General features: G+C 40.1%; 1 protein-coding gene across 1 annotated transcript; it reads right to left on the bottom strand.

Annotated features, from left to right (window-relative positions):
• Positions 1-948: 948 nt before the first annotated feature.
• Positions 949-5,499, bottom strand: IFI6 (interferon, alpha-inducible protein 6). The gene is given in 3 exon segments (NM_001197179.2): positions 949-1,438; positions 2,320-2,466; positions 5,221-5,499. Coding segments are annotated over 3 exon segments (324 nt in total). The 5' UTR covers positions 5,369-5,499; the 3' UTR covers positions 949-1,409.
• Between the last annotated feature and the right edge of the window lie 10,783 nt (positions 5,500-16,282).

Here is a 16,282-nt window from a genome sequence, read left to right as displayed (position 1 = left end):
ATTTGCACATGGAGAAAAACTTCAGAATGGGAAAAACCCAGGGTAGACCTTCTGGTTTCAAATCATGCCAGTGCTAAGGGCATAGAGGGGAAAAAAATCTGTTGGTAGATCACAGCTGTATTTTAATAGTCCCAGGCTGGTGCACTAGACCTAGGAAGGAACGTGTGGGATGGATCCTCCTGGAAGATTTTCAAAATCTCATGGGACAAAGGCCTAAGCAAGCAAGTCTAACATTAAGGTTAACCCTTTAAGTGAAGTTTAGATTAGAGAACTGCCCTCATTCTCCTCACACCAAGGTCTCTGTGAAATTTAATCTATGTTTTTATAAATTCAAGTCCTGGTTACATTTAAACATTTGCCCAAGATAGCTCCTTGTTAGGACATCATCTCTAGCCTATGAAATGAAGCCCTTGTTTTTCAGTTGTCTTTTAATGCTTTGGGTAGCACAGCAAGTGAAGATACATTTCTTCTCCTCTTCATTAGTCTCTCCTCTGTGCTAGCATTTTACCACTCAACACATAATTCAACTTTGCTTCAACTGGAGGCAAATGTTGACTTCTCGTGTGCATTCTGGAAGGTGCCTAGGCAGCAGGGAGAAGTCCATGTCTGACAGAAGGAAGATGAAAGTGTGGGGTGGTCTGTATGTGGGAATTTGCATATGGAATGCACCATGTTACGTGTATTTGGTGACACATCATTGTACAAGCATACATGAAGGAAAGGAGTCAGGTGTGAGGAACAGCAAAAAGTCCCAACAGTGAGACCATCATCAGAAAATGGGCTCTCTTCCTTACCTGTTCACACCTATCCTAAGTTTGCAGGGAAGTTTTAGTCTGATTGGGACAAAGTTGACGCTTTGCTGCAAGCAAACTGAGACTAGAAATTATTGTGCAAAGGGCCTTAAAAACTCTATAGGTAAGGAAAAATCAGTCCTGGGACCTGTTTTTGTTTGATTATATGTCTCCTTTATTAAGTAGGATTTAATTTGATAGCGTATTAGAAATACATCTAGAAGGAACTACCCTTTGCCGAGTGTTTCTATGCTTCTCCCTCACAACAGGATGACTTTCACTGCAATTACTTTTTGTGAAATAAACATAGCAAGCTACTTGCAGTTGAGGAGCCAAGTGTTGCTAAACCCAGGATATGCCTAAGGCAGCCTTGCAATCCAAGTACTTCTATTGGCTTGTGCTTGGCTGTGCTTCAAAGAATATTAATCAAGGAAAGAACTGCCCCTCATCTCTGTCCCCATTAATTTAAACCAAGAATTCATCATTTTAACAGAAACTACTTGTGCACGTGGAAGGCTTTGCCTTTCATAACAGGGAGATCATAAAAGGGAAGAAGGTGTCAAAGCTGATGGTGAAGAATGAACTGCTTGCAGTTTTTGACTGATATTTTTCTTCTATTCAGCGTCTTCCTCCTTTTCCACCCATGGCTAAGGAGAAATACAGAGAAATTGTAAGGACAATAAAAATCAAAGCTGCAGTACAAGAAAATATACAGACCATAAAAGCATTGGCTCCAAACCTTCCCAGGTCAGAAATCAAAGGTCTCTGTTACTATTTGAAAGACACTTTTTAAAATTAAGAACTTCAATCCTGTCTCCAAGGCTCTTCCTAACCCCACAGGATCCTAACACAATGAGCATCCTTACTGATGCATTCAGGTATAGACTGGGCTCTGTCACAGTTTGGTTTGTTCTGTCTGGGTGCGGGTTGCATTAACCTGGCAGAGTGATGAGGGAGATTTCTGTTGGTCTCTGCTTTGAGCTGGTAAGTGCAGGCAGATTCTTGTGGTTTTGACCCAATGAATTTCCTTTGAAGGAAAGAAAGCTGTACTGAAAGGCCCCAAGAAGTAAACTAATGTCTCCTGTCTATCAGTCTGATAACTCCATTCTCATGGCTCATTGTTTTTTCCCACTATATCTGCTTTGTATGTTCAAGTGTGGAGCCCTTGGTTTAATCCTAAATTTGTAATTGAAAAAGAACTATTGAACTGCCACTGTGGTGCTGATGAAAGCATAATCTAAAAGTCCATTGGGCTTTTTTTTCTGTCACTGTGTTTCAGATTTCTGATTCTACCGTCCACTCATATCTTTGCAAGTTTGTGGCATAGTTACTTCCACTAATTGCCCAGTTTCATCTTCCCACCAAGTTTACAGGAACAAACAATAGAAATATTGCTACTAGTACAAAGCAGCCACTCCTGTTATTTGCATCCCTTCATCTAGTAAATGTACAGTAAATGAACTGAAATACTGCTGACTCCTCAGAAGTCCTTTGTTAAGTCATCTTTATGGAGAGGATTCTCACTTACCGATGGACTGGACAGTGGAAGTTGTGCCGCCCCTGGGAACTCCACCTCCATGAGCTGAGGCCTCCTTGGACATTGTGTCAGAGGCCCTGGATCCACCAGAGATCCCGCTGCTGGTATAGCCTGATGAGTGGGTTGTGCCTCTGGCACCTAGAACAGTTGCAAATGATATGTTACTGAGAAAGAAAGGACAATTGTCCTTATAGGACAATTACAAACTACTGTGTTTTAAAACAATTCAAGGCTAGCAAATGTAAAAAAAAGATAAGGTGACTGCAGATCACTTGACTTGTTCTGTCAGTCTACTGCTTTTTAGCTGCTACCTTGGGGAAAGGATAGTATCAGTTCTGTTGGGGAGCTCCCAGAACACAAAGAAAATCTATAGCTCTTGAACAGACTGTTTTTGATAAACCTGGATCTCCAAAATATTTTCATCACAATTTGCCTCTGCTGAAATTGCACTTTTCTGTGGAGCTACCTGAGGACTGCGGAATAAACTTCTGTAGAAAATAGGAACTGTTGCTCTTTCTGTTACAGGTGATGAACATGCTCTTTTCATTTCACTTTCCCTCACATAAACCTGTAATAGATACCTGTAAAATTCAAGTATCACAAGTTGTGGTAGTCAGTGGTCAATTTATATGTTTATCTTTATCTCAGTCTAAATAAGTCCCAAGCAAAACATTCCTTTACAAACTCTTCTTCTCCTGGGAGATGAGTAAAGCATCAGTGATGACAAATATTAGTGATAATGCTTAAAGCATTCCTGGAGGATGCTCAAATATTTTGGTGATGAGCTTGTTATAACATCTTCTGTAAAGTGACACTGAACAATACTCATGTCCCACTGCAGAATCAGCCGCTCCTTGGAGCATGTTTGTTCTGGGGGGAGGAAGAGTTACAGTCTGAATAAAAAGGTTAAGAAGATGTGTTTGGAGAGATTTCAGGGAGCACCTGCGGAAATGAAATCAGGCCCTTTTAGCTCTCAATCAGGCAAAGAATGTGTGGCAAGCTCTCCTGCTGCAGGGAGCCAAAGCTCACACCTGTCTTGGCAGTGTTACAGAGCTAGCATTTTCCACATGGATAAAAGCTCTTCTGGAGCATCTCCTGTCGGCACGGCAAAGGTTTCCTTGAGTCATGCAGACTTCTCTTCACCAAAATGGTGGTTTTCATAAAAGTCCATCGTTAACAGAGAGATTGCAAGAATAAAACTAGGCATAGTTAAATGCTTATTTTGCTTCTGTTTCTTATAAAAATTCTCAGTACACAGAGGGATAGAAATCTTCAGTGTTTTAGTTTAGAACTGACAGCTTCATGATCTCTGTAGGGCATCTCCACTGAAAGAGTTTGCCACTGGTTATGAGTGTGCTGTACCACCCTGATCTGTAACAGAAGGCAGGTTGTGCAGCTAACTTATCACTAGAGTGAGCAACTGGCATCTCCTGTGTACCAGGATTTCTGCTGCTGAGGCAGTGTGGTGCCTGAGAGCAGCTCTCCTCTCTGCTTTTGACTCTCTCTGTCCCTCTCCTCTCCTTACTTTCTCTCATATTCTGTCCCTTGGCTGCTACTATCCCTTAAGCTCTTTCCTACTGAATATTCAATAAACACTGTATTCAGGAACCTAAACTCAAATCATACAATGTGAAAATTAAAAAAATGCCTCACAGGAGTCACATGCACTGTCTCTGAATGACCCTTGTGTCACCTATTCCCTCATTGTCTAGAGGGCCTCACTCCATGAATAATATTGGCAATGTAAATCATATTTAAAAAAAAAAAAAATCCAACTTATTTCCTTTCAGTCAAGCTTAACACATATTTGGCTATTAAAAGATGGTCCCTGAATCTGGACCCTGGCCAGCTCACCTGGTCAACCACCCATTTTATGGCTGGAGAAGTCACATTCAGCTCCATCTTTCAGATTTCTACCTGCTGATTATGAGAACAGTAGACTGGTGGTAGACCAAAATGGCAGAGATGCCCACCTATAATCAGCCTGCTGGCTGGCATACCTCTGACACATGGGGTATGTGGGTCTGAGACCCCGAGGGCAGAAGGAGTTTTGAAGCCTCTATCAGGCTAATAGAGGTCAGAGAGCTAATACTGAGCTGCTGGGTAAAGCAGGATTGCAGGGGGCACTCTGTTCTGTGGAGTCATGCCTGTTCAGAGGATGCTGCTGAATTGGGTCACACAGGCAGGTCTGGCAGGGAGAATACCTTGTGCACAAATCCCATGGGATCTGGGGTTAAACAAGTGCCAAGCTGGTAAGAGTCGTCTGGTCAGGTACTGCTCCCAGCCAGCAGCAGAACAGCAAACACCTGCAGGGTTAGCTCATGTGAAAGGCAGCTGTGCCTTATTTTAGCACTTAAATGGGGGACGTCAAGGATGTCTATACATTCCCTTCATGAATTTGTCTCTTGGACTGCAACTAATTTCTCTCCTTTAGAGAGTTTGCATAAGGTTTTGGGAGTTCTCCCTGTATGGATGTATGTGAATAAAGAGCAAGGGAAATCTGGTAATTCATATGAAATGTAGCTACACTGATCATGTTCTTGCATAAGTGCATCATTGCTTGTTGCTACCATGACTCTTCATATTATTGATGATTCCTGGCAGAATGGAGGGATAGCACAAACTTCAAATAAACACTGTCCAAAACCTCATGAATATCACATATGTATATGTTCATTCATGAATAGTATGTGCACACACAGAAAACACCCTCAATAATATCTTGCTCATAGCGCACAGCTAAATAAAGGAATCTTCTTTTTTCAGTGCCATACAGGAATATAGGAGAGAAGAGATTATTTGGCAAGCTTATTTTCAAGGAGAAACAGCTGTCTGATCCTATGCACTGAAACACAAAACCACACACAGGGTCACACACAGAATTGCTCATACCCATTTCCTGGAGAGTAGAAGTGGCTCCTCCAGAAGGCACACCTCCCCCAGAGGCTCTGGCTTCTTGGGACATCAGTGATGAAGCAAGAGACCCTCCTGTGATCCCAGAGGGAGTGAAGCCAGCATTGTGGACGTTCCGGTCAGACATGCTGCTTTCTGCTGGTGAGAATTCCAGGGAAGCACACAGAGACTGCTCAGCCCATCTTTTTATACACTCTCCAGCTGACAGTCCAGAAACGAAACTGCTGCCATGGTAAGGAAGAATAGAAACTGAAACTTATTCTCAGCCAGGAAACGAAACTGAACTTTATCAATAGGCCTTTTTATTCCTGTTGCCATGATGGAATTTAGGCAAACCAAGTAATTTCCTCTTGCAATACTAGAACAAATTACCAGTGCAGGAGTCATTGCTTGGCAACTGATGCAGCTGAAAGCTTTGCTTCTTCACTCTTTTGCACTGAATTGAATCTGTAGAAGGTACTGCATTATTTTAAGAATTCCTACAACTCTGAGTAAAGACAAGAGACAAAAAGGCAGTAAAGTGATGGCATGCAGAGACTTCAGTTGGGCTGGTTACCACATCCAGAGTTCAGCTGTGGTACAGCTACCCCTGAAAACACTGGTTCACACAGAGCTGGAAATCAGAACCCAGCTAACAATGGATGGTTGGAATTAATTTCTACATGGAAGGAACCGTGAGGGGACCTTGTCTGAGCAGATTGACACAGATGCTTTGTGCTTCTTCATGCAAGTCCCTCTAAAGCAGAGCCTCTGCCTTTAATGAGCAGGCCTTTGCAAATGGCACACATGCCTTTATCACAGCCTTTCTTAGCCAGGAGTTTAAATAAGGCTCATTAAAAATCCATAGACCTCCCTTAGGTAAAGAAGAATATCTGATTAGGTCACACTACTACAGGAATGAGTCTCAAAGAGGAAATATACAGGACAAAACTATAATGTTCTCACAATAGTGTGATATCTATATCTTATACATGGTGGGTTATAGAACAAAGGATATGAAATCTGTTCCTCTCTTCTTATATTTATCTGAGCTATTTATCTGAGTAGTGGAATATCTGGCCCAGGTACCCCTAAGCAGCAGTGATCTTTTAACTATTTTCTTTCATTCAACTTTTCTTTAATTCATGTATGTTAGTTTCCTTAATTCTAATGTCAGTTATTTTTGTTTTCTACTCTGCTTGCATTAGGTCTTCTGTAATTATGATGTATCTTTAACCCCATAATTTCTCAGGTTCCTCATGTATCATTTTAATTACTTAATGTTATAAAATATCTAAAGTTGAGGCTTAAATGCAGGCAAAAATTCCACATAAGAATAGGACAGTGAATGCTACAGGCCTTCTTCAACGTCACAATAAAACAAAAAATGTTAGTTTCTTTGGGCATATTGCTGAAGATGCCTCCTTCAAAAATAGTAAAATCTTTCAGTGTTTTGTTAATCCAATTTATTTAATATTGCAAACAACTCATTAGGAAATGATGGTAAAGTCTGGCAAAGCCAAGGAAAATTAAGGCATTACAAGCTGCTAAGACTCTATATGAGGTGACAATTTACTCAGTCCTGAACCACAAATCATAATGAACACATACAAAGTTGTTTAACTAAAAAGAATTAAAACTAGATATAATAAAAGTTTTATTGCAAAAAAAGTGTCTCAAGGCAACTCAGATTGGCAGAGACATCAGAAAATAAGCAGGGAAATAAGAAGTTACTAGAAGTGTCATAAAAATAAGATGAAGAAACTCGATGTAATAAGGAAAGGAAAGCCACTGGAGGGATTCAAGGGAAACCTTGGACTTGCCTCTACAAACTTGCCCAATGATCTGGACTCTTGGTTCAATCTGCTTATTAGTTCTGGATCTGCTGTGCTCACCTCCCTTGGTGGGAGAGCACCTTGCTGTGCCCTGGCAATGTGTGACATTGACATCACAGCCTCCTTCACAGTGTCACTGCTGAAGTGGGACTGGGAGCAAGAACACAGTTCTTGAGCCTGCAGCTTCCAGTTGTTCTCTTTCTCCATTAATTTTTCCAGAAAGGCATGGTTCTCTTTTGACTGCAGAGCTTTGTGTTAGACATTTTCCTAAATGGGTCCCTATATTTTTTTTAATTATTTTTTGTGCTTTGTTTTACTGGCATTTATAGTTAGAAAGGGTAAATTCCAAGATATTAGGCAAGTGTAGTTAATGTTCAGCTGTGTTTTCAAGAACACTGGCACAGAAGCAGTCAGGCAGTTTTAAATCTTTGTGGACTATTTGTCAAAATCCAAGCAGCGATACATACAGTAAATTGTACTTGGGAGAATATCTGGGTAAGTTAGTTTCCTCATTCCAGAAACTAAAAAAGCATCCAGTGGCACTTCTAAGCCTGAGAGACCAGACAGTCAAAGCCATGAATACCAAGAGTATGACCGCCTCTTATTTTCAGTGTCACTACAATTTCAGTAGCCTTAGGTGCTACAGCACTTGAATACAGAGCTAACAGTTTAACTCCCTGAGTTTCAAGTACAAATAAAACCCATAGGTGTCAAAAATATAGACTATGTGCTATTTGAAAGGAATTGGAAAGCCAGAGGCTGGATTGGAAGTACTCTGAAAATTTGAGTGGTGGGCATTCTTATCTTCTTAAATTAAAAAGGAAAAAAAAAAAAGGAAAAATAGGCTAAGCTGAAAACATCAAACAAACCAATGCAACCAGATGTGGAGGCAACTCTTCTATATTTTGCTAGGAAGGACCTTAATATCTTGCGTTTGTGGCTATAAACTGATGTGTCTCTTTGGTATGTTTTCCTTGCAGTCCTCACCAGCCCCCACTTAGAAATATTTACCTCACAGTTAAGCTGGGCAGCTGATCAGAGACATTAATCTCTGCTTTTGGTAGTCACCTTTTTTATTTCAATAACATGTTCATTGAAGTCACTTTTTCATAAACATTTTCCCATAAACCTCTGTTTCAAAAGAGATTATTCAAACAGCTTTTAAACAATTAATCTTTTGAAGGGTCTAATTGAAGGAAATAAACCTGTAGAGAATCTGACTGAACCAAAGATCTTCAGCATCCAAGATTATCTGTCTGTCACCCTCTGACCTATTTCCTTTACACTACTTTTTAATTTTTGTAGCAATTATAGTGTATATGGATAATACCTATTAGCATATTTATGGTCATTGCTTCATATTTATTGTCTGCACAACTCATTAATCTTCATCTAGTGTGTGAGGCTGACAGCTCAATCTATTTTGCAATCTCTGGGCAGCAGCCATATCCAAAAAGCTTTTGTTTCCCTGTAAATAAACTGTGTTCAGGACCAGAGGACAATGGTACATCATGCAGTGATTGACACAAGCCATGGCTGCTAATCAAAAGTAGATTTTATTACCAGCTGAGTCAAGTGCATTATGGGGGCATTGTTCTAGCACTGTCAGGGCAAGAGCATCCGTAGTCAGTCACCTTCTCAAGATGGGCTGATTGTTCTCCAAGATTAGACAGAGTTGCCTTATTATCCATCCCAGACAACAAGGCATCTCACCCAAACAGACGCCTTTACAGAAACTGCCTGTACATTGAATTGATTTGAATTGCTAATGCATAATCTGTCCAGCACAGATGTGCAATGAATATTTGGATGTTGTTTTGCATGTCAGTTGAGAAGACTGAATGATGAGGTGATGATCGTTCAGTGATGGGTACTGGACATTTGCCAACAATTGAGTTTGAGCACTTTCCCTGACAGTAATCAGATCAGCTTCCAAAACGTCTTTTCTTCAATTCACTGACAATTTATGTTAGAAGATAATGCAACTCTCTCACAGTTAACACAGTTGGCAGCAATTTGCATTTTTTTCATATAATTAAATTTTTCATTTCACCCAAGAAGAAATACATGCAAGCTGCCTATAACTGATACAGATATTCAAGACACTTCCAAAGTATCTCCACCAGAATAAGAGGCCATCTAGATAGGCCAAAAATGGCAAAACTCTTCACAATACAGGTAGCACTAGTTTCATTAGTTTAAAAAGCACATTTCCTACATTTCCTGTGAAAAAATAGCAATCTTGCTATCAAGCCTTATTAGGTAAGGTTCTCCCAAAAAAACAGTTAATGAAATCACATTTAACATATGACCATTGTCATGCTTAGGGTAGGTCAGCAAACAGAAAATCTGATTTAAAAATTCTCAGTGTCTATGAGGATTGATACAATGTAAAATAAGAACAGAAAAGAACCCCAAAAGACTGATATTATGACATCAAGGGGCTGATATGAGGTCACGCAGTGACAACCCATGATTCAGGTGAATGTGAAAGTGGTCTTTATGTAGTCATAATCGTAGAATCATACAGAAATTTATGTTGCAAGGAAGCTCTGGAGATCATCCAGTCCAGCCAGGGAATTATCCTGTTATTTGCTCAGAGACACACTTGGTTGAGTTCTAGGTATCTCCACAGATGGTGATTCCACATCTTTTCTGTGGAACTTGGTCCATTATTTGACCACCCATACAGAGATTTTTTCCCCCTGTGTATCTAGTCAGAAATCTGCAAATTATATCTGTTGTCCTTTATCTATGCACGTCCAAGGAGATGCTTCATCTTCTTCATATCCCTCATTATTAAAACCCTACCATTAGGCCGTAAGTAGATAAAATGTATTGTTAGCTTACAAAATCAGAGGATTGTAAGGATACTTCTCTGATATTCAAGGGATTTTACCTTCTAACTTTATTTAGGTATGTGTCTAGTGAATCTCTAATCATATACCAAATCACTTTTCTCAGAAATAAATACTAATGCTTCTCAAGAACTTTTAGAGATCTTTTTAGAGTATATATTAACTATTGCATGGTCTTTATCTGTCTTTCAGAGGTAGTGATGAGTGCTCATGAGTATTTAACATAGGGAGGAATCACTTCCTTTAACTTATGAGTATTCTACTAGCCAAATTTACTACAGCTAGGAAAAGATTGGGAAGTGATTGACCCAGAAGTTTTACAGCCAGAGTCAAAAAGAAGTTTACAGATAAGTTATATAATATTTTCATATGTCATCCTTTTTACAGGATTAGGCTCTGTGTGTCTCATTTGGATTTTTATTATCATTTTCATCTGCCAAAAGCGAGATATCATCATCTCTCCATTACAGATGAAACAAATCACAAAGGTGCACTGGTGGCTTTTTGGGGGCAGAAAATTAAAGTTTTGGAAGTTTTAATTTTGTGTGCTATGAAAAAGAAAATTAAACACATTACCATCTATATGCACTGCATACTCATATTGGCTGAAATTCTACAGAATTTCCAGCTAGAAACCCAGAAAAAAGCCTTTGAATAAGTAGCCTGGGAAGACTAAGTTTAGGGCTTAAATGGAGTTAGGTGGCAAAAATCTTATTAATGTCCACTTCGCACATCCAAATTCCAGCCTGTGCTCCTTAGAGCTCCCTTTGACTGGATCATACCCAACAATGGCACCTCTGCTTTTGACCTTAATATCATGTTGGAGAGCATATCACTCTTGACGTTGTAGTTTATGCCAGGACTCTACTCCATAATCCAAACATATAAAATGAGACCCTGCTCAAAGCATACTCTACAAAAGAGGGAGCAGTCCTGCCTTGAATGCTCAAGCTGCAAGGCTTCACCCAGATCAGGGTGAAGCCCTGCAAGAGCAGCACCATAGGAACCAGAAACAGAGGTACCACTCAAACATGGAGTTATGTCCCATTTGTTCTCTACCTTCAAGAAGTCTTCATTATTACATTTGGCTTCCCACTGATTCTTTTATTCCCTATCCTGACCTGCTGCATGCCTTTGGCAGACTGAAATGGATGCTTAGGCATCATTCTCAAGGCTATAAGGACAGTGGTCCTTGAAAGATGTCCTGGAATAGCCAGTGCTAATGTTCTGAGCTAAATAATAATTTTATTCCAAAAACATTTAACATAAGCCATTGTTCCTGCACTGCAGATCCTTTCCTTATGTTTAAATGTCTTACTTTACAAAACATGGAAAGTTACTTCAGCTAACAAATAAATGTCAGCAGCATGTCTTTGATTTTTTGAGCCTGAAAATGGAGGTAAAGATTAATGTTCCTTTATATATTACTCAGTAAACCAAAATGCATACATAAGGGACAAAACTGTGTCATCTGCCAAGTTAGAGTTCCATTTGACGTTGAGATTGCAGTCTTCCAATGCACAGCTACACTAACAAAACCTCAGAGTACAGGAATACAGACTATTCTAGCCTCTGGGAAGAGGAAGAGTCTCAGTCAGCTCATACAGTCTTCAAGACATACAGATTTGAAGGAAAACATGGTATAAGCATTTAATAGAGACAAAGATATTTCCAACACTAATACAAGTGAGTACCTATGTAAGTATAAGCACTGGAAATGCTTTTACGGTGCTTTGAAAAGCAGTTAATGACAAAGTGGTCAATCGGTTACATAGGTGAGGGCTCTGAAGACCAGATGGCCTGATTTGCTTCTCAGTTCCAGCTGCAAGATGCATGGACAGGTTTCAAACCATGCTTAAAAGGACTGAGAGGCTTCCTTGGAAGAGCAAGGACTCTTCTTTTAGAGTCTTCTAGGCCTTAATAGCCTTTTTCAGTTAGAGAAACCTCTTATTTTTCTGTTTATTGGAAAGGTTTGTATCTGGAGGATGTTTGGATTTGGCATTAATCTTCTGGTTTGAGAATGGAGGCTACAAATAAATGTAATACAGCATCTGAGATATTGTAAAGGGTAAAGCAGCATGAGTAAGGATGGAGTACAGTGAGAAAAGCACACAGTGAAAGCCCTCTCTGGAAAGATCACAGAGTGCATCCTCTTGGCAGCCACACCTAAGTACATGTAGTAGAAGAAAGCAATCAGCACTACTCCACATGGATTTGCCAAGGGCATGTTGTCTGTGGCCAACCTGACTGCTCCCTGTGTCAAAATGCCTAGTATCCCAAGTGCCACAGAAGCTTTTGTAACAGAAAGAAAAAAAAATCTGTTAAAAAACACCCACCTGTTTGTAAAGAATCTTGCAACTGTAAACAAAAGAAAAATACTTCCTCATCTCTACAGTATTTAGGGAAACATGTCATGGATAAATGCCTTGAAGCATCAATGCCTTCAGCAATTAGGTGACTTTCCTCATAACAGAGAAGCTGGAAATCTTCTGAGCATCACACATTTATGACAATATGATGCAAGCCTTATGGAAAGGTTCATCAAACTGATCTAAATCCTTGTGGCTAGTTCTTAAATGGGAAAGAAAGTGCTTCCCTATTTATAATGCTAAAGCTCCTGGGCAAAACACAGTGAAAGACTTAAATTAAATGCCAAATCATGAGGTACTAACAATAAATAATGAAGAGATTCCTGTTGCTTGTGGTGGCTGCAGATAAGACACTGGATAAACTATTTACTGCAGGTAAGTTGAACAGTCCTAGATGGATCATTCTGTCCTAGATGAATTGTCTGTGTTTTTGTTACTTGGATGAGTGAGCAGACTGGTGTGAGCCCGTGCTGCCCACATCTCAGGGCTTTTATGGTCCCAGGCCTTGTCTGTACTGCAAAGTAGCTAAAAGTGTGCCAGAATTTCAAGAGCAATTCTCTCTCATCTTTTTTCCTTATACAATATAGACCCACCTGGTGCACTCATTGCCCCTACTTGTCTGCACTGTGTGATGATGAGTGGGGCTACAAGGATGACACTCTGCAGTGTGGTTCATCTCTATCATGCAGGCAGACATTATTCTGGGAAAAAACAGGCTGCAGGATCTGATTAGTTGAAAGAGGTTGTCGTATCCTCCAGTGCAGTAGGTGAAGGGGTAAAAGCTGGAAATTTCCCTGTTTGCACTTTGACACCATGATCTAGTTATAACTAGATCTGTCTCTTTCTTACCTTTATTTTTCCTTTGTGCCAAGGAAAAATCAAGTTTTTGCTTTGCTTTGCTTGCTGGTTTGTTTTCTTAAGACACTGGTGTGCCATTAGAATGTTGAGGCTGCTTCTTGGGCTCCAGAATCTGCCCAAAACCTCCAGTGCTGATGACAGAGCATTGAGTAACTCTTTATTCCCCACAGCAGAGTGACATTTAGGAAGATGTCTCTATGGAAAAGCCATGAAAGTTCATATTCATAAAGCCATGAAGGTTAAATATCAGCAGCTATTCTAGGTAAACGAGAGAATTGGACATGCTTTCAGAGTGCCAGTGAAGCTGCTGAGAGGAGTTAGTGCCATCGGAAAAAGCAGAATAAATGTATAGCATTTGTTGGCTCTTCTTTGGTACAGAGGAATAGGACTTGAAATCTTATTTGTTCCACAAGATTTTGACACTTGTCAGTTCCTGCCATGGTTATGTCACAACTCATGTGAAAGTGAGTTTCATCAGCTTAAATGAGATGTCGTCTGAAAGTCTATGGATAACTTTCTGGCTGTAGGCCCACCCCCATCCATTTCTCCTGCTCTATTTCCTCTGAAGGGGTTGAAATATTCTTTGCAATTAGCAAAGGGAGTCTGTTAGGGAAGAAATACAAACAACATTTCAAAGTTGAAAAACCAGTTTTATCCTTCTTGTCCCTGTCCACCAATACCAGCACCAAGCACAGTAAAATGGCCAATTTGAGTATTTTGGGGAGGTAAGAGTATCAAATGTGAACTTAGTTACTATGCTCACCTTGTAAAGGCCTGGAGTGACTGTGGTGTAGCTTGTCATTTTACATGAACATGGGGAATCAGTTGCTTGGCCCTTTCATTCATCAGTGTTTAACAGCACAGTTCTAAGATGAATTTTGAACCTGGAATCACTATGTGGAGCAAAGATGTAGAGTCCTATGGAAAGGAAAAACAGGAAACCTACTGTTGGAACTGATCAGACTTAGATCCTGCCTTAGCTTTGTCCATTTAATGATCTTAAGGTTTTTTTAACTCTCTGAAACTACAGTCTTTGTTATTTGTTTCAATCAACTTTCTATTGCCATTGTAAATGACCTTGATCTTTTCCTGAGTGTGAGAATCTGATATAAAAGGATTCGTAACAGAGAGGCGAAAACTAGATGAATCCTGCAGGCAAGAGAGAGGAGATTTGAATTAAATTGTAAAAGGAGTTGATCTTCCTGTCTATCATCTGCTTATTATCCAGGGGAGTTTCCATCCAAGCAGCTGTAATATTGCAGTGACTGAATACTGGCATGTGAGCACCAGGGATCTTTTTTTCCACATTCATACCATGGTCATTGGAAGAGGTCTCACAGAACAGTGTATTGCAGATTTAATCTTTCTTTCATTCTTCTGTAGGGCTTTCACACGCTCATAAGAGAACAGCATCTCAATGCCACATACAATTACACAAAGCATTAATCACAACAGGCAGCAGCTTCTGCTCCTTTCTTCTTGCACATGCTGACCACGGAGACCATTCTAGGAAGGAACAGAGATGAGAACAGATTCCTGATTATTTCGTAATAGGAAGGTGTCTCTTGTATCACAATTAACAGTACAGAGGTGAAGAGACTGAGGAAACGAAATCTAATAAAAGCAAACTTGCACTCCCTGTCCCCTTGATCAAAGTATTGCACAAGGGGACAGGGAGCAGGGAGTGGAAGACACAGCAAACACAAGGTATCGATGTCAATATAACCTTTCTGGACTTAAGGTGCAGCTGCTTTCAGCACAGTAACAGCTTGGGTTTAGAGTACTTTTTCCTCTTTTCTGAACAACTCTTCTGCAAGTCCAGAGCAATTACAAAATTTTAAGTGCCCTTACTCACTGCAGAGAATGTTGCAAATTTAATTCTAATTGGTATCTACTTCAGCCTCCAGAAATGCCTCACTAACAACCCCATAACCCCCAAGTTCTATGAACTGACTTCCCTTTAAGAATATATAGGCAGAAGGCAACCTTACTGTGAGCATATTTATCCCCATGGAGGACAGCCTGGACTGGACCTCTCTCACTCAAAAGGTCAGCTCTCCACAGTGGGTTAAATTATAGAGGAAGTACCTTGAGGCTTGAGCATCCCAGATTATTTATGAAATATAACAGGAATATAAGATGGGGAATTTTACCCTCTCACCTATAATAAACTTAAATATAGCTTTAGTGATTAAAAATTCATAGATGAAGATTTTATTCACAATAAATCACAAATTAGTATCATAAGTTAAAAGTGCCAATTTCTTGTCTTGAATTCCCACTAAAGTGTTAGAAGAATACTTCTATGCAGAAAACTAGATGCTGCTGGAATAGGTGAGAAAGCATCCTCTCCTTTAAGTATTGTTAAATCAGACACTAGTACTGGATGAATGGAATATCCCTTCTTGGCAGAATTCTCTTTGTATATTGCTTTTTATGTCAATGCTTACATTTTTCCTCAGACAGGAACTGTTTCAGAAAGAGACTTGTCTATTTTAATGTCCTTCAAGCACTCTATGTGCTCTGTGGGTGGTCTCTTGATTAATTTTTCCATGGTTTGGGATTCTGCCAAAGAACAGAAGAGGTCCAAATATGCATCAAGAATCAGATTAGATTTATATTGTTTCCAGCAGAATCTGTCCAAAAGCAAATGCATATGTCTAGTATTATTAGTGTGCTAGTATGGTTTCCAGCTTCAAATCATAATTATTGATGGACTTGCGAAGCAATTACTGTATTTGGACCATCCCTTTTTTTGTCTGCACGTTATAATCCACACTGAGTTGTGCTGGTGTATATGTAAATGTAAAACCAAAAGCTCCACAGCCAGTGCATTCATCGAGCTGATAGTCATTAACCTGGAGCAAAGGCTACTTTCTGGTTTCGTTTCTGCTAAGTTCAGAGCTGGGCAACAGCTGTGATCTGTAACTCACACATCTCCAGGTCTGCCCTGCTCACCGTGCCTGGACACTGTGGGATGCCCATTTCATGGCACACAGCTCCTGGCTCCCTGTTCCTTAGTGACCAAACAGTCCTTCCTCCTCCCTGAGCACTCTGTGCTGACCGAATCCAGACACGTGGGAGAGGTAAGAGAAAGGTTTGATGGGAGAGAAACTGAGACACCTGGGAATGGAGGTTGCCC

Source organism: Taeniopygia guttata, chromosome 2 (assembly GCF_048771995.1).
Source record: "Taeniopygia guttata chromosome 2, bTaeGut7.mat, whole genome shotgun sequence".
Taxonomy (NCBI): Eukaryota; Metazoa; Chordata; class Aves; order Passeriformes; family Estrildidae; genus Taeniopygia; species Taeniopygia guttata.
The sequence above is the reverse complement of the archived record's forward strand: the minus strand, read 5'-3'. Positions and strand labels throughout refer to the sequence as shown.